Source organism: Acinonyx jubatus, chromosome A3, assembly GCF_027475565.1.
Source record: "Acinonyx jubatus isolate Ajub_Pintada_27869175 chromosome A3, VMU_Ajub_asm_v1.0, whole genome shotgun sequence".
Lineage (NCBI taxonomy): Eukaryota > Metazoa > Chordata > Mammalia > Carnivora > Felidae > Acinonyx > Acinonyx jubatus.
The window spans coordinates 38,333,396-38,356,775 of NC_069388.1; the positions used below are offsets into that span (position 1 = coordinate 38,333,396).

Consider the following 23,380-nt stretch of genomic DNA (forward strand, 5'->3'; position numbering starts at 1 on the left):
ATTTATTTAATATGCCATCCTTTTTTCCCCCACAATACTTTGAGATGACATTTAGGAGAGACTAAATTTAATTCCATACTTGGTCTGCTTCTGGACTCCCAGTTCAGTCCTACTGATTTTTTCTATATATATCCCTATACCTCTGTCAATCTGTTTCCTGTTTTAATTATGATAATACTATGAGGTATCAGGATAGCTTTTAGATAAGTCCAACTCTTTGGTCTGTTTCAAAATGTCTTGGCTATCTATGGTTGTACACTTGTTCCTCCATATAAACTTAAGAAACAACTTGATACATGCCAGGAGTAGTGTGGGGAATGGGATTATGATGATCTGCAGATGAACTGTAAAATATTTGTCACAAGGTTTATGCTATTTTTCTTGTCAACTAAAACAACTTTATTGTTGTTTCCTCCCTACATGTGCCTTCTAATTGGTTTAGAATTAATTATGCTAATTTACGTACAGTAGCAAATATGGGTGAAAGAAAACAGAACATTTTAAATCAACATTGAGGAGAATATGAATCCGGAGATAATCTCTTTACATCTACTACTTCCCTCAAAATAAGTCCTATCCAGTAGGACTCTGTGTATGTATTAAAGAAAACTTAGTAAATTTTGGGTTAGTGGACTTCATACCAGTTAAAAAAATAGCATGGTTTTTATACAAATTATGAGAAAAGTCTAAGAATTTTCTAAACATTTTTCCTACTTTCAGATTTATAAAAGTAAACTTACTGGTATCAACCAGACATATTATAAACAATCTCAAAATTTCACATCTGCTTCTCCTTCTCCTTGTTTTGTTGAAGACACAAATATTAAAAATTATATTTCTCTGAAAATTTTTATAATTGACCTTTCTAGCATCACAATTAAACACACCTGAGAAGTATATGATTAAAAGGATTACTTGAGTATATTTGGGTAAAAAGTTTCAAGATTTTTCAAAACTATGTCAATTTATTTTCTATGATTTCAAATTATAACAGTCAAATAAAGTGGTACAGTAATATCACAATTTTCAACACACACATTAATATAACCTACACACCCAGGCATGCAGAAGATATACTGAGTATGCAATGGCATTGAAGCATATTTGTTACTATTATTAGGCATACTGATAGGATAGTGATTGTTTTGCAAACAGAGAAGTTTACAAAATTATTTAAGGGTAAAAAATATGATGTCAAGGATTTGCTTTAAAATACTATAGGAAAGGGGCACCTGGCTGGCTCAGTCAGAGGAGGATATGACTCTTGATCTTGGGGTCATGATTCCAAGCCCCATGTTGGGTGTAGAGACTGCTTTAAATAAATAAATAAACAAACAAACAAACTTTAAAAAATTCTTTAAATAAAAACTAAAATACTACAAAAAGGAAAAAGAAAGATGAGTGAAATAGATGAAGGGCAAAAACAATGTAATTATTGGAGCCAGGTATCAGGTTCATGAGGGCTTTTCACCGTGTTCATTCTACATTTATAAATACTTCAAAAGTTCAAAGTTTTTTTTAATGAAAACTGTATGTTAATGTTGGGGAAAAGATGTAATCTTACTAATCTTAACATCACAGTGTGTTTCTCCAGAAGAGAAAAATTAAGTACTTTTAGTCTAAGATCATCTCAAAATTAAAATCAGTTTGGACTCTGAATTTTTAAAGTTTCATAATAAAAGACCCAACTGTGCACTTAGTAACAGCAAAAACATCTCTGTAATCAACTACAAAACCAAAAATTAACTCTGATTTCTTTTCTGCTTTAATCTGTAATATTCTATTCCATCTGAAGCTCTATCAAGTACAAAATGTTCCAAGATTACAGAACAAAGTGTGTCTTCCTCTCAAAGGCAAGCTACTGCTGGTGTGTAACCAATAGCATCAGCCTTCTGTGGATAAAAATAGCCTTCAAACACTGCATGCACCAAAGACCAAAGACCCAGGGAAAGTCAGGCAGAACAAAGCTGTTACCAGGGAGGAATTCGGCCAGCGGAGAGCTTGCCCTTCTGCCCTTCACACAAGAGTCTGTTTGCAACTGAGACTGGGTTCTTGATTCCTATAAAATAAAATTGGCAGAAAATGGAGTCAGAAAAATGCCTTCAAGTTTCCCACTCAGTTTTGTGGTGTTTCAATAAAACAACTTTAAAATATCTTAGAAAACTCTTATATACATACTAATGAAAACCCTCAATTATCATGAACAATAAGGATAAAATCAACAAACATATGAATACCTAGTAGATGCAAGAAAAGAATATAAAACATACATTCTCAGTTTTGTCACGTGCTACAGCAGCAAAGACTGAATTTGAAATATATACTTAAATTAGGTTTCTTGTTAGATTTCAGAATAGAATTAAAAAAGTAATGAAAGTGTGGCATCTACTACCAAAAATTGAATTTCCTCTAAAGCATAAACATGATTACAAACATAGGAGGAGGAATTAATGGCCAAAAATTTTAAATCTCACCTACAGGAAAGACAGAATAAAGAGAATATTCTACAAATTGGGTAAGAGTGGGGAAAAGAGGTCAAGTATATACAGGTTGGTAACCTAAAATATGGTTCAGATTGTTTCCAGAACAGAAAACAGAATGTGAAGAAAAGTGAGAAGAGGATGTATATATGGAAGGGATGATAGGACAGCAAGTGTTAGTGTGAAAAACGGTGCCATGATGACAATGACAATGACAAATATGACAATGTGATGATGACCGAAGATAGTGATAGTAACTCAGTATCTAATATATGCCAGGCTCACTGCCAAACCCTTAAATGTATCAGGTTATTTCATTGATCTCTCAACTCTATCATATAAGTATACTTACGAAACCTGATTACTGAGGAAATATTTGCACAGAGGGTTAAGTTACCCACCCAAGATCACAGTGTTAAGATTTTAACAGAAGCAGCTAATGCCAGAGACCATACCCTTAACCACTAATCAATGGATGCCTCTCAGGATATCATTAATGCCAAAAAAAGAAAAAAATCAGTAGTGGGATATAAAGAGACTATAAAAACTCAAATTAAAGTCACTATATTGCCTCAAAACAAAATCATTTAGCTAAACAACAAAAACATGTGCTAGCTCTTAAACTATATCTCTGCACGGGTGCCTGGGTGGCTCAGTCAGTTAAGCGTCCAGCTCTTGATTTCAGCTCAGATCATGATCTCATGGTTCTTAAGTTTGAGCCCAGCATCAGGCTCTGTGCTGACAGCACGGAGCCTGCTTGGGATTCTCTTTCCCCCTCTCTCTCTGTCCCTCCCTGACTCATGCTTGCTCTGTCTCTCAAAATTAAATAAATAAACATTAAAAAAAATTTTTACATCTCTGTATATGATGATTCAATATTATAAACACTTTAATAATTGTCAAATCAAGTTATAAATTCAAATCAACAAATTCTCCATCAAAACTTCAAAAGGATTTCTATGATGTATATCAAGCTGACTCTTAAACTCATCAGGAAGAGAACACTTTGGGAAAAAATGAAGAGATATTTACCTTACAAGATACCATTTCTTACTAAAATCTATTCTTAATTAAGAGAGTGTGATTTGGGTACAAACAGACAAATACATCAATTGAATAGAATAAAGCTACCATTCAGACACAGACACACATGCATTTGGACATTTAATCCATGACACAGACAGTAGTTCAAATGAGTATGAAAAGATAGACTCTATGTGAGAGGTAGAAAGAACACAGAGTGATGGGAGTCAGACTGTTTTATAACTGTACTGGCTATCAATCTATTACTTCTCAGCTACAGATTCTCCCTTCCTTGCCTGAACTGTGGAAATAGATATGAACCCTTTAAATGTGTTCCTTTTGCCAGCTGGCACACCGGTAACTTTATCAGTAGAGGGCACTGGAGACATACTGCAGAAGGAACAGTGCCTTCTTAGCCAGGCTTGCAGAATGTCAGTTCTTCTTCACTATTTGGCCCACATGGTATTCCCCAGTGCTAAGGGCCTGCAGAGTGCAGCTTTCTCCAGCATTTGGCCACCACATGTTCTCCCCAGCTCCTGATTCAAACTACAACAGCATAGCTGACAGCCCCAGAAAGAACAGGACTGTGCCCAGCTCAAGTCACACACCTTCTCAGCCTCACAAGCACAAACAGCAGTGTCCTATGGGGAACACTGCCTCGTGAGCCAAAAGCCCAATCTTTATCCTGTGCAACAGAGGTTCAGTTCCCATAGTTTCCTGACCCCTGTGTATCTGCCCACCAGCTTGAGCTCACATGTGCCCCACAGGATTGTTCCTGGTCTCACAGTGACTGTGGCCTGGGTAACCCAACAACTACTCTGCCCCACAGTGAGCTGCAACCATACCTTCTTTACTGATGTCTGAATCTCCTTTCAAGTCTATCCTTACTTGGGTATTCTCCCTCTGCCCTAGAACACATTTTGAGTTTTCATTCCATCTTTATATAGTTACTCTCCTATCACTGTTTAATCATCCTTTATATTAAACTTCTATTTTATCTACTGTGTGGTTTGTCTCCTAGTTAGACCCAGACTGATACAGCAACCTTGGACAAATTACTAAATCTCTTTTGTATTTCAGTTTCCTTATCTGTGAAATGGGGATAAAAGTACTGATGTCAAAAGGTAATTGTGAGAACTAAGTGACTAAGTATACATAAGCTACTGGAGAACAATGCATAGTATGCAACAATCACCCAATAATTGGTAGTTGTTATTGTTATTATTATTCAACAAATTGTATAGGGACAATTTGTTGGTTATTTCTTAAAGAAGTAAATGAAAAATAAATTATAAGTGTATTAGAAGAAAATATAGATTAACTGTACTTATAAGAGAAACCTTAAGAAATGCAAAACACAAAAGCCACAAAAGAACAAGTAAAGCCTTGACAAATAAAAATTTTAAATTCCAATATAATAAAGCACATTATAAATAAAGTTAAAAGGCAAACCACAAGAGATATGGAACAGTCAGTTCACAAAGAAACGCTAATGGCTATTAATATACGAAATTTCATTAAATCCCAATAAAATATCATAATAAAAGAAATTAAAATTAAAATTAATTGATATACCCTTTCTTACCTACCACACGAATCAGAAAGGATATAGAAGATTGGAAGAAGTGAATAACCAAATTGACCTAGTTGACACATACAGAACACACACCTAACAACTACAAAATACATACTCTTCTAAAGTTCACATGGAATGGGGCTCCTGGGTAGCTCAGTCGGTTAAGCGTCTGACTCTTGGTTTTGGCTCAGGTCATGATCTCACAGTTTGTGAGTTCAAGCCCTGCATTGGGCTCTGCGCTAATAGCACAGGGCCTACTTGGGATTCTCTCTCTGCCCCTACCCACTCTCTTTCTCTCTTTCAAAATAAATAAATAAACTTTATTAAAAAAATAAAGTTCACGTGGAGTGTTTATCAAAACACACCATAAACTGGGCCATAGAGCAAGTCTCAAAACGTTTCAAGGGACTGGAATCATACAGAAGATGTTCTCTGGCCACAGTGAAATTAAACTAGAAATCAAAAAGAAAACTAATAAAGTCTTTAGGCAAATACATTTGACAACTCATATGAAAAAGACAAATTCCTTGAAAACACACACAAGAAAAAGAAAATATACTCTTATAACTATTAAAGAAATTGAATCCCATTTTTTAAAACTTCCTTCAAAGAAAACTCCACTAATTTAGAATAACTAATAAATTCTCAGAAGAAATCATTCCAATCATGCATAAACTCTATCAAAGGGAGTGAAAAAAAAAATCTTCAATTCATTTTATGAGGCCAGCCATAACATGATTCTAAAACCTTAAAATAATATTACAAGAAAGGAAAATTGAAACCAATTTTTACACATACATGAACATAGATGTCAAAATATTAAACATCAACAACTTGAATCCAGCAGAATATAAAAAGATAAAAACACGACCAAGATTTTATGCCATGAAGGGAATATTCAAAAATCAATCACAAATTTCATCATATTTAACAATATAAGGGGGAAAAACCTTCATCTCAATAGATACAGAAAAGCCCTTAATGATAATTTTCAATATCCATTTATAATAAAAACTATTGGCAAACTAAGATTAAAAAGGAACTTCTTCAATCTGATAAAGAGTATCTATAGCAATCCAAAAGCTAGCAGAGCACACAGAATGATCTTGATCTCTAAGATCAAGAATCAAGCAAGGATATACATTATCACCACTTATATTCAGCATTGCACTGGATGTCACAGCCAGTATAATAATGTAAGAAAAAAATTAAAAGTTTACATATATATTGGAAAGAAAAAAGCAAAATTACATGAGTCATAGGTAATTATGTATATAAAATTTCATGGGGACTTATTTTTTCAAACTTTTTCAAATTAATAAGTGAATTTATCAAGGACAGTGAATTCAAAGCCAATATACAAAACTCAATTGTATTTCTAAATACAATAAAACAATTAGATATCAATATTTAAAATATACGTACTTTATAATAGCATCAAAAAACTAAGTATCTAGAATAAACCTAATAAAACATATACATGGAATTTATACTGAAAATAAAACATTGCTGAGAAAAAATGAGCAATATTTATGTAAAAATACATATTCTATGTTTGTGGGATGGAATACTCAATACTGTTAAGACATCAGTTCTCCACAAATGTTCCATACTTTCAATGCAATACCAATCAAAATTCCAGCAAGGTTTTACTGTAGACGTTGACAAGTTGATTTAAAATTTTTATGAAAATGGAGTGCCTGGGTGGCTCAGTAGGTTAAGTGTTCGACTTCAGCTCAGGTCACAATCCCGAGGTCTATGAGTCCGAGCCCCGCATTAGGCTCTGAGCTAGTAGCTCAGAGCCTAGAGCCTGTTTCAGATTCTGTGTCTCCCTCTCTCTCTGCCCCTCCCCTGCTCACACTCTGTGTCTCCCTCTCTCTCAAAATAATAAATAAACATTAAATTTTTTTTTAATTTTTACGAAAATGGCCAAAGACCTACAATAGCCAATATAATCTTTAAACAAATAAAAAAAAGAAAAAAAGGAAGTTGGAAGTCTCATACTACCAGATATGAAGAATATAAAAATATATTACCAGATATAAAGAATATAAAGCTACAGTAATCAAGACAGTATGGCACTGGCAATAAATAGGACAATAGAATAGATCAAGGGTACAGAAACAAGCCATTGCATGCATAGTCAGTCACCTGATTTACCAACACAGCTGTGTGAGGAAAGCACTGTCTTTTCTATTGACAATGGCAATGAACCATTTGGATATCCGTAAGTAGAAAAAAATTAATGTCAGCTCCTATTTCACATACACTAAAATTAATCTGAGCTTGATAAGAGAGCTAAACATGAAGAGTAAAAAACAACAGAACTAATGAGGATGCGTAGCGGGCTTAGTTGGTGAAGCACGCAACTCTTAATCTCGGGGTCATGAGTTCAAGCCCCACCTTGGGGTGTAGAGCTCACTTAAAAAAAAAAATAGAACAAAGAAAACAATGGAGATGATCTTCAGAACTTTGGGTAGACAAAGATTTCTTAAATAAAATATTTTTTTAAATAACCATAAAAGATTAGTAACGTAAACATTAGAATTTAAAACTTCAGTTCATCAAACGATAGCATTTAAAGAGTGAAAAGGTGATCCACAGACTGGAAAGAGATATTCATAATACAGGTATCAGACAAAGGATGTGTATCTAAAATATATAAAATACTTGAACAAATCAATAAAAAGAGATAATCCAATACAAAATATGCAAAAGACATTTGAACACACACTATGCAACAAGAATATCTAAAAGGCCAGTAAGTATATCAAAAGGTTCTCAGTATTGTTAGTCACCAGGGAAATTCAAATCAAAACAATAATGTCATTGCACCGATATCAAAACAGATGAAATTTAAAAAGAATAGCAATACTAAATGTTGGCCTGGATGTAGAGTAACCAAAATGCTCATACACTGCTGGCAGGAGTAGAGACTGTAAAAACTACTTTGGAAAACTGTCTAACAGTAACTATTACAGCAAAGTATATTATGCACCTAAACTTATTTACTCCAAATCTCAGGGTAATACCCAAGAGAATTAAGTACACATGTCTATCAAAAGGCATGTACAAGAATATTCATTGGAGCTTTATTCTTTACAGTTCAAATTATCACGGGAAGGAGAATAAATAAGTTATTATATATTCACGCAATAAAATACTACTAAGTAATAAAAAGAAAAAATTACTATGACACAAAACATGGGCTAATATCATAGGCATAGTGTTAAGCAAAAAAAAAACAAAAACAAAAAAAACAAACAAAAAATAGACACAAAGGTGTACGATTCATTATGTAAATTTTAGTAAGAGGCAAATTAATCTACAGTGCTTAAAGTCACAATTAGGAGAGAAGAGGATAAGGAGGGAAGGTAGGAGCAGAGTATGAGAGATATGGACAAGAAAAAGGCATAAAGACTCCCTCTGGGATTATAGAAATGTTTTGTATTTTGACATGGAAGTGTTTTACATCTTGATCTGGGTAATGGTTTACATGGCTATGTACATTTAAAAATTCATGCAGCTACAACAAAGGAAACAATCAACAAAACTAAAAGGAAGCCAATGGAATGGGAGAAAATATTTGCAAATGACATATCAGATAAAGGGTTACTATCAAAAATCAACAAAGAACTTATCAAACTCAACACCCGTAAAACAACCCAGTGAAGGAATGGGCAGAAGACATGAATAGACATTTTTCCAAAGATGTACGGATGGTAAACAGACACATGAAAAGATACTCAACATCACTCATCATTAGGGAAATACAAATTAAAATCACACTGAGGGGCACCTGGGTGGCTCAGTCGGTTAAGCATCCGACTTGGGCTCAGGTCATGATCTCGCATTTGTGAGTTAGAGCCCTGAGTTGGGCTCTGTGCCAACCACTCGGAGCCTGGAGCCTGCTTCGGATTCTCTGTCTTGCTCTCTCTCTGCCCCTCCCTTGCTCACGCTCTGTCTCTCTCTGTCTCAAAAATAAAGGAAACATTAAAAAAAAAAATTAAAAAAAAACCACACTGAGATACCACCTCACATGGGTCAGAGTGGCTAAAAGTAACAACTCAAGAAACAACAGATGTTGGCAAGGACATGGAGAAAGGGAAACTCTCTTGCACTGTTGATGGGAATGCAAACTGGTACAGCCACTCTGGAAAACAGTGTTCCTCAAAAAATTAAAAATAGAACTACCCTATGACTCAGCAATTACACTACTAGGAATTTATCCAAAGGATACAAAAATGCTGACTTGAAGGGGCACATGCACCCCAATGTTTCCTTCCCTATGAAAAAAAAAAAAAAAACTTCAAGGCAACCTGGCTATATGCATATGTGACATTCCTCATGACCTTGTATCATGAGATCACTTAATCAGACTGCATGTTTGTGTGTTACCATATATGGGAGACAAAGAAGTAGAAAATACATAAAAAACTATGCCACGTGGCGTTGCGAGTTCAGTTCTTCAGGTACAAATCCAACTGAGCCATGCCGGCACTGATAAAGTTGCTTCCTGGAAAGAAAAGCCTCGGTGTCGTGACTCTCTATGCGAGAATCCCATTACAGCAGCGCTAACAATAGCTAAATCATGGAAAGAACCCATATGTCCGTCAACTGATGAATGGATTAAAAAGATGTTGTGTATATATATGTATACACACACACACACACACACACACACACATACACACACACAATGGAATACTACTGATTGATGAAAAAGAATGAGCTCTTGCCACTGCAACAACGTGGATGGAACTGGAGGGTATTACGCTAAGTGAAATAAGTCAGAGAAAGACAGATATCATATGATTTCACTCATATGTGGAATTAGAGAAACTTAACAGAAGACCACAGGGGAAGGGAAGGGAAAATAAGTTACAAACAGAGGGAGGCACAATCACAGAGACTTTTAAATACAGAAAACAAACTGAGTGTTGATGGGGTTGAGGGGATGAGGAGGTGGGGGGGATGGGTGATGGGCACTGAGGAGGGCACTTGCTGGGATGAGCACTGGGTGTTGTATGTAAGTGACGAATCACAGGAATCTACTCCTGAAGCCAAAACTAAACTGTATGTTAGCTAACTTGACAATAATTTTTAATTTACTCATTCATTCATGCAGCTTTCTAATTAAAATCTGTGCATTTCATGTATATTTTGCTTTAATAAAAGAACTGCAAAATATTAGATATATCTTATATGTACTGATGTGGGAAAAAATCTGAGACATCCTGTATGAGAAAAAAATACATACAATGTACATATACACACATATACATATATTTTTTAAAAAACACATGTGCAAAACTATGTTTTTATTACATAAAAATATAGATAAATGCACTATATTTTACTGGTTAAGCCCCCCATGGAGAGAGGGATTTGAAAGAAAGATTTGGAAGATCAATGGTAAATTTTATTTGTATCATTTGAATTTCTTAACAAGAAATATATTATTTGTGTACTTCAAAAATTATAAAATTAATAGAACATGTTAACTCACATGTTACATGTCTATAATCTCAAGGGAATGAAGGAGAATGATCAAACTCTAACAAAAAGTTGAACATAAGCTGTCACTGTTTTCTTTAAAACTATTCACACCTAAGATTTCCATGTTTTAAATTAAGGAAAAGAAGACAATTTATTTTCAACACTATTCCTAGCAAGAATGGTAGAAAACACTGGATTGACTAAGTCTTTAGGAGGCATCAAATCTTAATATTCATAGTTCTTTAAAGAATAGAGATAGTGTGTTATAATGTCCACATACCACTCAGTGCTCCAACAGCTCCAAAATTTAAGGATTTTCCATCCATTATGCTGGCATCACATTCAATTTCACCCAAGAGATTTAGATTAGATCCCATTCCTGCATTTGTAAATGGAGAATCCTAAGAGATAAAAGCAAAAATCAAAATATCATTAGTTTGTGGGGTTTTTTTAGTTTTTTATCTATTTTTTTGAGTAATCTCTACTCCCAGGGTGGGGCTCAAACTCATGACCCTGAGTTGTAGATACTCCTCCAACTGAGGCAGACAGATGCCCCTAAAATATAGTTATTCTTAAATAAAATTTAATGTCAGTCCTTTATAAACTGTTCCAAAAACTAGAAAGGGAAAGAATACTTCCCAACTCATTGTACAATACCAGTACTACCCTGATTCCAAAACAAGACAAAGACATCAATGAGGAAAGAAAACTACAGGTGAATATATCTTGAGAATATGGACACAGTATCCTCAAGAAGATAGTAGCAAACCAAATGCAGCAAAACATAAAGAAGTCTTATACACCATGAATAAGAGGGATCCCAGAAAAGTAAATTTGGTTTAATATGTGAAACTTAATGTGATACACCATGTTAATAAAGAAAGGAAAAAAAAACAAAAAACACAGGATCATACCAATAAACATAGAAAAAGCATTTGATAAAATCTAATACCCTTTCATGAGAAAAGCACTCAACTAGAAACAGAATGGAACTTCCTTAACATGATAAAGGGCATCTACAAAAAGTCCAGAGTTAACATCATAACTAATGGTGAAAAACTGAATATTTTTTAAAAAATACATGTGCAAACCTATGCTTTTATTATATAAAAATATAGATAAATACACCATGTTTTGCTGGTTAAGCCCCCCAAGGAGAGAGGGATGAGAAGGAAAGATTTGGAAGATCAATGGTAAATTTTATTTATATGATTTGAATTTTCTAACAAAAAATTATTTGTGTATTCCCTAAAGATCAGGAATAATATAGCAAAGTTCACTCTTGTCAATTCTATTTAACATTATACTGGATATTCTGGACAAAACAATTAGGTAAAAGAAAGAAATAATGAGTGTCTAAATTGGAAAAGAAAAAGTAAAATTACCTCTTAGTTGAAGATAATAAAAAGTCCTAAGGACTTGACTAAAAACTATTAGGACTGATAAGTTCAACAGGATTTCAAGATACAAGATTAATGTACAAAAATCAATCATATTTCTACACGTTAGCAATGAACAATATGAAGATGAAATTCAGAAAACAATTCCACTTATAATAACATCAAAAAGAATAAAATACTTAGGAAGAAATTCAAAAAAATAAGTATAAGATTTATATACTGAAAACTAAAAAACATGTTGAGAAAAAAATTAAAGAATACCTAAATAAATGGAAAGGCAGCCATGTTCATAGGTCAGAAGGCTTAATAGCTTTAAGAGCAATATTCTCCAAAACTGATCTGCTTCAACACATTCCCCTATCAAATCCTAGCTACCTCTTTTCAGGCAGAAATTGACAAACTAATCCTAAACTTCATAGGGAACTGCAAGGGATGCAGAACCACCAAAACCACTTTGAAAAGAAAAAACAAAATTGGAGGGCTCACACTTCTAGGTTTTGTTTAACTTACTACACAAATACAGCAATCAAGAGGTATACAGCAATATAGGGGTAATATAGGGGTGCCTGGCTGGCTTAGTCAGTGCAGCATGTGACTCTCCATCTTGGGGTCATGAGTTTGAGCCACACATTGGACATGGAACCTACTTTAAAAAAAAAAAAAAAAGATGATGTGATATAAGCATGTAGCTAAGGACAGACATATAGATCAATGTAATAGGATTGACAGAAGCCTCACAGGGCCTGGGTGGCTCAATCGGTTAAGTGTCCAGCTTTGGCTCAGGTCATGATCTCACAGTTCATGGGTTCAAGCCCCGCATCAGGCTCTGTGCTGACCCCTTGATCAGAGCCTGGAGCCTGCTTCAGATTCTGTGTCTCCTTCTCTCTCTGCCCCTCCCCCGCTCACGCTTTGTCTCACTCTGTTTCTCAAAAATAAATAAAAGTAAAAAAAAAATTTTTTTTAATTAAAAAAAAAAAGGAAGACTCACATTTATGGTCAATTCAACAAGGATGCCAGAAAAATGCAATAAAGAAAAGACAGTCTTCTATAAGTGGAGCTAGGACAACTGGATATTCAATTCAAGAGAAGAAAGTTTGATGCTATCTCACACCATATACAACTTAACTCCAAGTAAAACAAAGACCTAAATGTAAAGATTAAAACTATAAAAACCATTCAAAGAAAACACTGGAGCAAATGTTTAGACAGTGGTTTCCTAGATATGATACTAAAAGCAAAAGCAACCAAAGAAAAAACTAGATAAGTTGGACTTCTTCAAAATTAAAAACTTTTGGGTTTCAAAGTACACAATAGGGGCACGTGGATGGCTAAGTCGGTTGAACGTCTCCTGATTTCAACTCAGGTCATGATCCCAGGGCTGTGGGATCAAGCCCCGCATCAGGCTCCACACTGAGCATGCAGCCTGCTTAGGAGTGTGTGTGTGTGTCTCTCTCTCTCTTTTTCTCTCTCTCCACCTCCCCCACCCTAAGGCCCTCTCCCCTACTCTCTCTCTCTTTTTAAAAATAAATCTTTAAAGTACACAATAAAAAAAGTAGAAAAAACTCACAGAACTGGGGGGGAGGGATGCAAATCATTTACCCTTAAGAGATTTGTATCCAGGATATATAAAAACTTCCCACAACTCTAAAATAAAAACACAATTTTAAAATGGGAAAAGGACATGAATGAACATTTCTCCAAAGAATATACATAAATGGCCAATAAGCACATGAAAAAATGCTCAACATCAAGGAAAGGCAAATCAAAACCACATAAAATACTACTTCGTACCCACAATTCCACTTACAATAACATCAAAAAGAATCACAAAGACAGATGTGCTGGCAAGGATATGAAGAAATTAGAACCCTTATACACTGCTGGTGGGAATGTACAATGGTAATGCCACTTTGGAAAACATCGGGCAGCCCCTCAAAAACTTAAACATAAAATTACCATTTGACCCAACAATTCCACTTCTAGGTATATACCCAAGAGAAATGAATTGTCTACACAAAACTTGAGCCCAAATATTCTTAACAGCTTATTCAATACTCATACTCCAGCATTTTTGCAAACTCAAATATCCACCAACTGATAAAGTGGATAAGTAAAACATGGTATATCTATACAATGGAGTATTAATCAGCAATAAAAAGTAATGAAATACTGATACATGGCAAAATGTAGATAAACCTAAAAAACAATGCTAAGTGAAAGAAGCCAGTCACAAATGATCACATATTGGATGATCCAATTTATATGAAATGTCCAGAATAAGCAAATCCAAAAAGAAGATCAGTGGTTGCCAGGGGTTAGGAAAGGGGGAATGGGGGGGTGACAGCTAATAGATCCTGCATTTCTTTTAGGGGTGATTCAGATGAACTAAAATTAGACAGGGTGACGGCTGCAGAACTTTATGAATATACTAAAAACGAGTGAATTGTATACTATAAAATGGTGAATTCTTTGGTATATGAATTACATCTTTAAAAAGATATCATAAAGAAAAAAAAAAAATAAAAGCTTACATCAACAGGCTACATAGAACATAAAAGCCTGGAATCAGAAGCCAGTCATGTATTTGAAATCTAAAAGAAAAATACTGTCTTATTTTTCTAATACTGTGAATACAGTTTTTAAAAATATATACCATTAGTCTTGTTATGTCAAGACAATATCATACATAATCTTCCACCACAAATACGGGAACAAAATCTAACAATAAAAAAATCTTACAATTAAAAAAAAAAATCATGGGGACAAAGTCCCAAAAGATTTCATTAAAAAAAAGAAGAAAAGAAAAGAAAAGAAAAGAAAAGAAAAGAAAAGAAAAGAAAAGAAAAGAAAAGAAAAAAAGAAAAAAAGACCCAGGGGCGGAAAGATTAGGTTGACACTCCTGAGAGTCACTGCATAAATGAAAGGCCTACTCCAAAATAACTAAAGGCCATAAAAATGAACAATTCTACCTCACATTCTAGAAAATTAACTCTGTTCTAAGGTAAGACCAATACTATCTAAGAAATCAGGGCAAATCTGGATCAATCCATAGATCACCAAAAAACTCAAGTCATCTACAAATGTCCCCAGTTTCCTGTATTTCTGCAAGATCCGAGAAAAACTGACCAAAACATTAAATCTTCCTAGTATGTACCTACAACTAGAGCAAAGGGGTCAGGGATTGAAGAAAAGGGCTTTTGTCCTAATGCAGTTAGATAATCTAATTGTCCACAGAATATTAATAGTAAGATCACAGGATGGAAAATAACAAAAAGGTTATATAATTAAATAGATATGAGTAAGTAGATAATAAATGCTTTGAGCACCCAAAAAGAAATGGCCTACAGCAGGCTTCCTGAAGGACATTAAACAAAAGTAAAAACTAGCCAGGAAGGTAGAAAATGACAGTTGGTAAAAATGATGTGAGCAACATATAGGCAATGGGAAAGTGTCAGAGCCGCAGAAGAAACATTCAGGAAAAACGGTTTACTGGAGCCAAATATGAAGATAGAGCTATGCTACTCATCAGAATCTGAACCTGACTGAAAAACACTGAGAAGCCAGTCAAGCTTTCTGTATAAGAGAAAGTCAAGGTTAGCATATTGGTCAAGGAAACTAATTGACATTCACATGTTGTATGAAAAGGAAGGGGAGAAGACTGGAATCAGAGAGACTAAACTAGGGGCTATTTTACAACATAGGCTTGAAATACTAACTACGTGGCATGGAAATCATAGAAATGGGAACACGAAAAAAAGGGGGTGGGGATCAGAACTTTGAAACTTGAGAGAGAAATTAAACCACGAATAAGAAAAGACATTTTATAAGATGTTGGAAAGAGTATGCATAATTAGGCGTAATGCTTCTGAATAAGGCTTTCCAACTTAATATTTCTAGCTAAATCAGTTCATAACTAAATCTTGGGAAAGAGAACACAACCAAAGAAAGATTATGGTTTAAAACAGATGAAGTCTGAATTCTTGCCTTAGATTATTTCATATTTTGAGACCCGAACAAAGAGATTATAAGTAAATTACCACATTACAAAAGTTTTGTTTTGTTTTGTTTTGTTTTACTTCACATAACCTCCTTTGCCTACTCATGTATATCTTCAAAGTATGAAAAAGGAACTGAAATGTGAGGAAAATGTGAAGCATCTACCCATATGCAGTAATTCCCAAAATACACACACAAGGTTGCACCAATGTATACACTATTTCAACAATCTTTGAAATGGAATATATCACCTAATCAGCTCTGCCAATTTTTTCACAAACTGAACAAAGTTATTCTTTTTTTTAATTCTTGTTAGTTAACCTCTTGGTTTCAGTAGAATTCAGTGACTCATCACTTACACATAACACCCATTGCTCATCACAACGCAAAGTTATTCTGAAAATGACTACTGCATGATGATTTAAATTGACATTTTAAAAATATATAAGAAAAGGTAAAGAAAATTAAAGGATATCTTAGAAACATTTTTTTCAAAAATATTTCTCCTACTTTGAAATATATTTATAACTTCAAAAGTATGTCCACTGAACTTCTGCTTCTGATTTTGAAGTCATAATAGGGATTATACTGATCTTCCTAACTAGAAAAATCAGGCAAAATATATAGCAAATGGAGTTCAATCAACAGCCAGCACAGGACTGTGATCCTGAAAGAAGAGATGCTAATCAGACATCTCAACTTAATTCCCAGAAATATTTTCCAGGCTATAGCACAGGGAAGAGAAACCCTAAAGAGAGTGAGGAGACAAAGTTATGAGTGCAAAGAGGCCAAGAAAGTTAGAATATGCAGTATAGGTTACAAAGAGGAAAGAGCTACAAAGAGAGAGGTCTAAAGATACAGAGTCTTTAAATAAGTATTTAGTCTGCATATATTGGTTAGGAAACTACCAAGGCCAAAGAAAAAAGCTCTGGAAAACAGTAAGCTGAACAATTTCTGGAGCTCACACAGAAGCAAGAATAGGTTATGTTCCCATCAGCCAGCGTGAGGCTATCAGGGAAAGTCTCAGAAGGTAATGCCTCAAAAGTTAGACCAGATTAGTCTTAGAAAGGTTACTGTAGACCTACACTAACAAAGTTTTAAAGCAAAGCCTCAAAAAAAAAAATCCAAATGATTTCAATGAACAAGTATGCCCCAAAGAAGTTCCACAATAGCCGACTCCCAAAGATACAAAATTCACAATATTTAGTATAAAATCAAAGATGACCACACATGGAAATAAGCAGAAAACTATGGTCCATATCCAGAAGAAAGTATCAAATAATGAAGAGAGACCCAGAAATGACACAAATAATAGAATTAGCAAACAATTCCAAAGGTAGCTAACAATGTTAAACTAGTTCTGATAAACATAATCTATATATTCAAGTAGGTATAGAAAAACATGAGGGTAAAAAGAAAGGAAGCTATAAAGAAAATAAATAAATTGAACTTCTAAGATGAAAAATATAATAATCTAAGGTAAAAAACCCTTTGGAACAGAAAAACTGTTTACAGTAGGTAAAAATGAATAAAATCTTAAGTACAGACTTTAGTTGGCAATAATAATGTGTCAATATAGGTTCATTAATTGTGAAAAATACACCATACTAAAGTAGATGTTAGTAATAGGGGAAATCAGGTGTTGGGTATATGGGAATTCTCTGTACTACCTTCTGAATTTTTCTGTAAATCTATAACTGTTCTAAAATTAAAAGTTTCTTTTAAAAAATCAACCCACAGCTTGGGAGAAATTTTTACAAAACATAAAAATAAAGTCCTTGTATCCAGATTATAAAAAAAAATCCAAGCAACTCAGTAAGACAAACCATCCAAAATTTTTAATGGGCAAATAATTTTATGTACAGATTGCAAATAACATGAAAATAATGAAATTAGTCATATTAACATCATTAGTCATTAGGAAATGCACATTAAAACCATAAGATGCCACTACATAACCTGTATAAATTTTTTAAAAAGTAAAATAAAATAAAAAAATAAAATGGCTAAAATTAAGAAGACAGACAATAGCGGGGTACCTGGTGGCTCAGTCAGTTAAGTATTGACTTCAGCTCAGGTCATCATCTCACAGCTTGTGAGCTGGAGCCCCACATCAGGCTCTGTGCTGACAGCTCAGAGCCTGGAGCCTCTTTCTGATGAAGGAATCTCAAAAGCATCATGCTAAGTGAAAGAAGCCATTCACAAAAGGCCACATATCATATGACTGTATTTAATCCAAACTCTAGAAAAGGCAAAATGATAAAAAGCAGATAATGGTTGCCAGAGGTCAATGAAAAGGAGGGGATAGGCAAACAGGCATTAAAAGGGAATTTTGGGGGTGCCTGGGTGGCTCAGTTGGTTGAGCATCCAACTCTGGACTTTGGCTCAGGTCTTGATCTCAAGGTTCATGGGATCGAGGCCCACATCAGGTTCTGTGTTGGTGGTGTAGAACCTACTTGGGATTCTCTCTCTCCCTCTCTCTCTGCCCCTCTCCCTCACACTTTCTCTCTCAAAATAAACAAACTTTAAAAAGAGAGAAAAAGAATTTTAGAGGTGATGAAAATGTTATATACAACTGCAATGGTGATTACATGATTGTATATATTTGTCATAAAATCAAACTGTACACTTAAAATTGGTGAATTTTGTTGTATATAAATTACCCTTCAATAAAACTGACAAAAAAAGAAGTGTATCTCTCATTTGATATAAACTGATCACCCTATATACTAATTTTCCCCTTATAAAAAATACACATTAAGTTTTTTAAATGGTAATTTTTTTATTTTCTGACTTGAATCAGTTTGTTCAACTAGAAAGCATTATGCCAAATCAGTAGCAAGCAATCCTTTTAAAATTTGTCAGAAATTTTGTTACTCTCATGTTCAAAAACCTATAATGGTTTCCCATAATACTCAGAATAAAATCTAAAGTCTTAATTTCCAAGATGTACAAGACCCTACATAATCTGGCCCCTCCCTCCTCACACATACTATTTATAAGCCGCATTGACCTCCTTGTAATTCCATGAGCACACAGAGAACATTCCCACCTCAGGGATTTTACAGTTGTTCATTCATTCCTTTGAAATACTGAGTTTAGTGAGTCACTCTAATAGGAGAAAAAGCCAATAAAGACTGTGTGTTTATGCAGAAACATACACATATACATATATATAAATAGCTGATGTTCCATGGGGATAAAGTGTTATAAAGAATAGGTTGAGTAAGAAGAGATAATGGGATAATTTTCCCTCTAACCAAAAACTCCCTTCCCCAACATCTTTGCATGGCTTTCTCCTCCATTTCATTCAGATCTCTACTCAAATGACATCTGTGGGCACTCTGCTTACTGAGTTATTAGCATTTCTCCAAACTTCCCCAACCATTTTTTTTTCTCTTACTATCTTATTGTTCTTTATGGCACTTTTTACTACTTGACATTATATGTACTTTCTGTTTGTCTAATTCTCTTCATAGACTGTTAAGCCCGGTAAGTATAGTAATTTGTCTTTTTAGATATTGTATTCAGATGTCTAACGTAATGCTTGGCACTTAGTAGCTACTTGATAAATATTTGCAGAATGAATGAATAGGAGTTAATTACAACCAGATATAAATAGAATGATTGTGAACTATAACCCCTTAAGCTGATACTTATTGATTCTTACAGGTTACCCTTACAGAGAAATACCAGAAAAATGTAATAGAGTATTAAGAATTCAATCTTTTCAGGGCACCTGGGTGGCTAAGTCAGTTAAGCATCCAACTATTGATTTTGGCTCAGGTCATGATCACACAAGGTTTCGTGAGTTCAAGCCCCACAGCAGGCTCTGCGCGCTGACTGTGCTGAGACTGCTTGGGATTCCCTCTCTCTCCCCCCCCCCTCTGCCCCATGCCCACTTACACTCTGACTCTTTCTCAAAATAAATAAGGAAACTTAAAAAAAAAAAAAGAATTCAACTGTTTCACAATTAAAACAAGAGAAATGAAATAAATTCAAGCAATAGCATTTTCAGCTTCTAAAAGATGAAATTTTAAAAGCAAAATATTTTTTCAAGTTTATTTTGAGAAAGAAGGAGTGGGGGAGGGGCAGAGAGAGAGGGAGACACAGAATCCCAAGCAGGCTCCATGCTGTCAGCACAAAGCCCAATGTGGGGCTCAATCCCACAACTGCGAAATTATGACCCAAGCTGATATCAAGTGTCAGGCACTTAACCAACTGAGCCACCCACGCTCCCCAAAAGCAAAATATTTTTTAAGTTTATTCATGACTTTCAGAGGAGACAAAGTTTTACAAAATAAGATCCCTCTGACTGTGTAACCCAGCAAAGAGAGAGCAGGAAAGCCAAAAATGCAAGTCAGGAGCTACACCCCCATCAGGACATGTAAACCCTTTCCTATTAGTAAAATTTGCAAACACCGAGCCAAGGCAAAGATCTGCAAAGCATTACTCTTTCACTACAAACCACAACCTGTATTACCCATTTAACATCCTTTGCTGAAAGCATAAAATAAGAACTATTTGCAAGGCTATAGAGTATACTGTACCTCTGGGGATCTATTATGAGACCTCTATTATCAGCTCTTACAGATGCAAACAATTTAGCTTTCAAATGTTATACAAAAACTAGACTGGCACAATATAAAATCATTTTTATATAAAATGATTTATGTTTGTCCAATTTCTAATCTCCCTTTAAGAAGTTAGACATTTACAGGAAATTACTGGTATGTTAGTATTCATACCCTGTTATTCAAGTACAAATCAACACACCATTAGATGAATAAAATACAGTAGAATGAAATTATGTGATAATATGGTTTCTTATTCACATGAAGTATGCTAAGATATCAAAATTATTTTAATCACTACCTTCATTAGCATGCAGGTTAGCTTTATTAATCTAAAGCTGATGAGAAAGGGAAAAAATAAACAGGTTCTGAAACAAACTAGCTGTTGAAACTCTTTTAAATAGAGTAATAAAAACAGGATGTACACTCCATGTTGTTATAGCCTTTCTCAAACTAACCCTGATAAAACCTGTGTATATATATCCTACCTGACACTATCCTAAGAATTACAAATTCTCTAGTATTTTATCATCAATCATCATTATTTACAGGATGAATAGAGACCAATGAAAATGTATTTACCAAAAAATCATTTGGGGATATTTTGTTGGTTTGTTTGTTTAGCAGCTAATGAAACTCAAACTCTCAAGAATGGGATTACTGAAGGACTTCCAGTTTAGATACCTCTGTGCTAGCATAGGTTAAGTTTCATTCATTCAACAAATATTTATTGGACATCTATGTGCCAGGCAAATCTTTTCTGTAAAGAGCCAGATATATTATACAGCTCAGGCTTTGTGGGCCACACAGGCAATTCTACAACTACTCAACTCTGCCTTTCTAGCATGAAAATAGCCAGATAAAATACAAAAACAAATAAGCATAGCTTTGTTCCAATAAAACTTCATTTATAAACACTGAAATTTAAATTTCACAACATTTTCTGGTGTCATGAAATATTATTCTTCTCTTGACCTTTTTTTCCAACCATTTAAGAAAGTAAAAACCATATTTAGCTTGCAGACTGCTCAAAACCAAGCAGCAGTCCAGATTTGGCTTTCAGGCCATAGTTTGTAAATCCATAATGTAAACCATGTGGATATAGCAAAACAGAAAAATATCCTTGCCCACATGGAGCTTCCGTTCTAGATAAGAGAGACAGACAACAAAAAACTAAATAAATTAGATGGCATATTAGATAGCAGTAAATATGATGGAGAAAAATGAAACAGGACAGGAGACAGGGCATGGTCAGAGGGCTATAATGGGGAGACAACACTACAGCGGTAGTTACAATTTATTTTTCAAGTGTTTATTTTGACATAATTCCAGATTTGCAATAGTAGTACAGTATCTAGAACATATTAAGAACTCCAACTTCCAATTATAACCAAAATATAACCCAATTAAAAAATGGCCAAAGGACTTGAATAGACTCCAATAGGCATTTCTCTGAAGAAGATACACAAGTGGTCAACAGGCACATGAAAAGATGTTCAACATCAGTAATTATTAAACAAATAAAAATAATAACCACTATGATGTACCATCTCACACCTATGAGATGGCCATACTCACAAAGACAAAAAATAGCAACTGCTGGCAAGAATGTAGAGAAATTGTAACCCTCATACACTGCTGTTGGTAATATAAAATGGTTCAGCTGCTGTGGAAACAGTTTGATAGTTCCACAAAAAGTTAAACACAAGAGTTAGTATCATCTAGCAATTCGGTACTCAGACAAATGCGTGTAACAGGAATGTTCACAGCAACACTCTTCACAAATGGGAAAAAGTAGTAACAACTTAGATCTTCCTGTCAATAGATGAAGGGATAAATAAACTGTGGCATATACATGAACAATGTTGAATCATACTCTACAAAAAAGAAGGAAGTACTAATACATGCTACAATGTGAATGAACCTTAAAAACATTATGTTAAGTGAAAGTCAGACACAAAAGATCACATATTGTATGATTCCATTTATATGAAATATTCAGTACAGGTAAATCCATAGAGACAGAAAGCAGACTGGTGGTTGCCATGGGGTTAGGGGAGGAGGGAATGGAAAGCAACCACTTAATGGTACACGGTTTCTTTCAGGGAGATAAAAATGTTCCAGGAATAAGAGGGTGGCAGTAGCACAATATTACAAATCTTTAAATGCCACTCAATTACTTTAAAATGATTAATTTTGTGTTATGTGAATTTCACCTCAATTAACCAAAAAAAAAAAAAAGCAGACACAAAAGACTTATTTACAGCATGATTCCATTTCAGAACAGGCTTTACCCCAGAGTGACTAGAAGGGGACATAACTGGCCTTCTGGAGGGGTGCAAATGTTTCGTTATCTGGGTGCTGGTTCCACGGGGCTATGTTCACTCTGAAAAATTCAAGGAGCTGTCCCTTATAATAAACGTGTATATTTTTCTATGTGTATATTATACGTCATTAAAAATTTTTGAAACTATAATGTATAATTCTGAAAATAAAAGATTAACTGCAATTTTTTTTTTAACTGTTACCATTGTGGGGTAAAAGACCCAAGGAATCTCTCTGTATTATTTTTTTAAGTTTATTTATTTTTGAGAGAGAGCAAGCAAAAGCATGCAAGAGGGGCAGAGAGAGAGGGAACCAGAGAGAATCCCAAGCAGGCTCTGCACTGTCAGTGCAGAGTCCAATGTAGGATGTGAACCCACGAACTGCAAGATCATGACCCAAGCTGAAATCAAGAGTCAGACACTCAACTGACTGAGCCACCCACGTGCCCCTCTCCATATTATTTCTTACAACTACATGTAAGTCTACAATTATCTCAAAACAAAAAGG

At 34.5% G+C, this 23,380-nt stretch overlaps 1 protein-coding gene across 12 annotated transcripts in view; it reads right to left on the reverse strand.

Moving 5' to 3' along the window:
• Nucleotides 1-23,380, reverse strand: part of TASP1 (taspase 1) — a 294,418-nt gene that overhangs the window by 251,343 nt on the left and 19,695 nt on the right. For all 12 annotated transcript variants that reach the window (XR_008289218.1, XR_003423891.2, XM_053200260.1 and 9 more), the window contains 2 exons: nucleotides 10,859-10,979; nucleotides 1,975-2,059 (listed from right to left, as the gene is read on the reverse strand). Coding sequence is in view for 10 of the 12 variants with exons in the window: in XM_053200260.1 (XP_053056235.1) it covers nucleotides 1,975-2,059; nucleotides 10,859-10,979 (206 nt within the window). In the remaining 2 variants the exon portion in view is untranslated. The remainder of the gene's footprint in view (nucleotides 1-1,974; nucleotides 2,060-10,858; nucleotides 10,980-23,380) is intronic.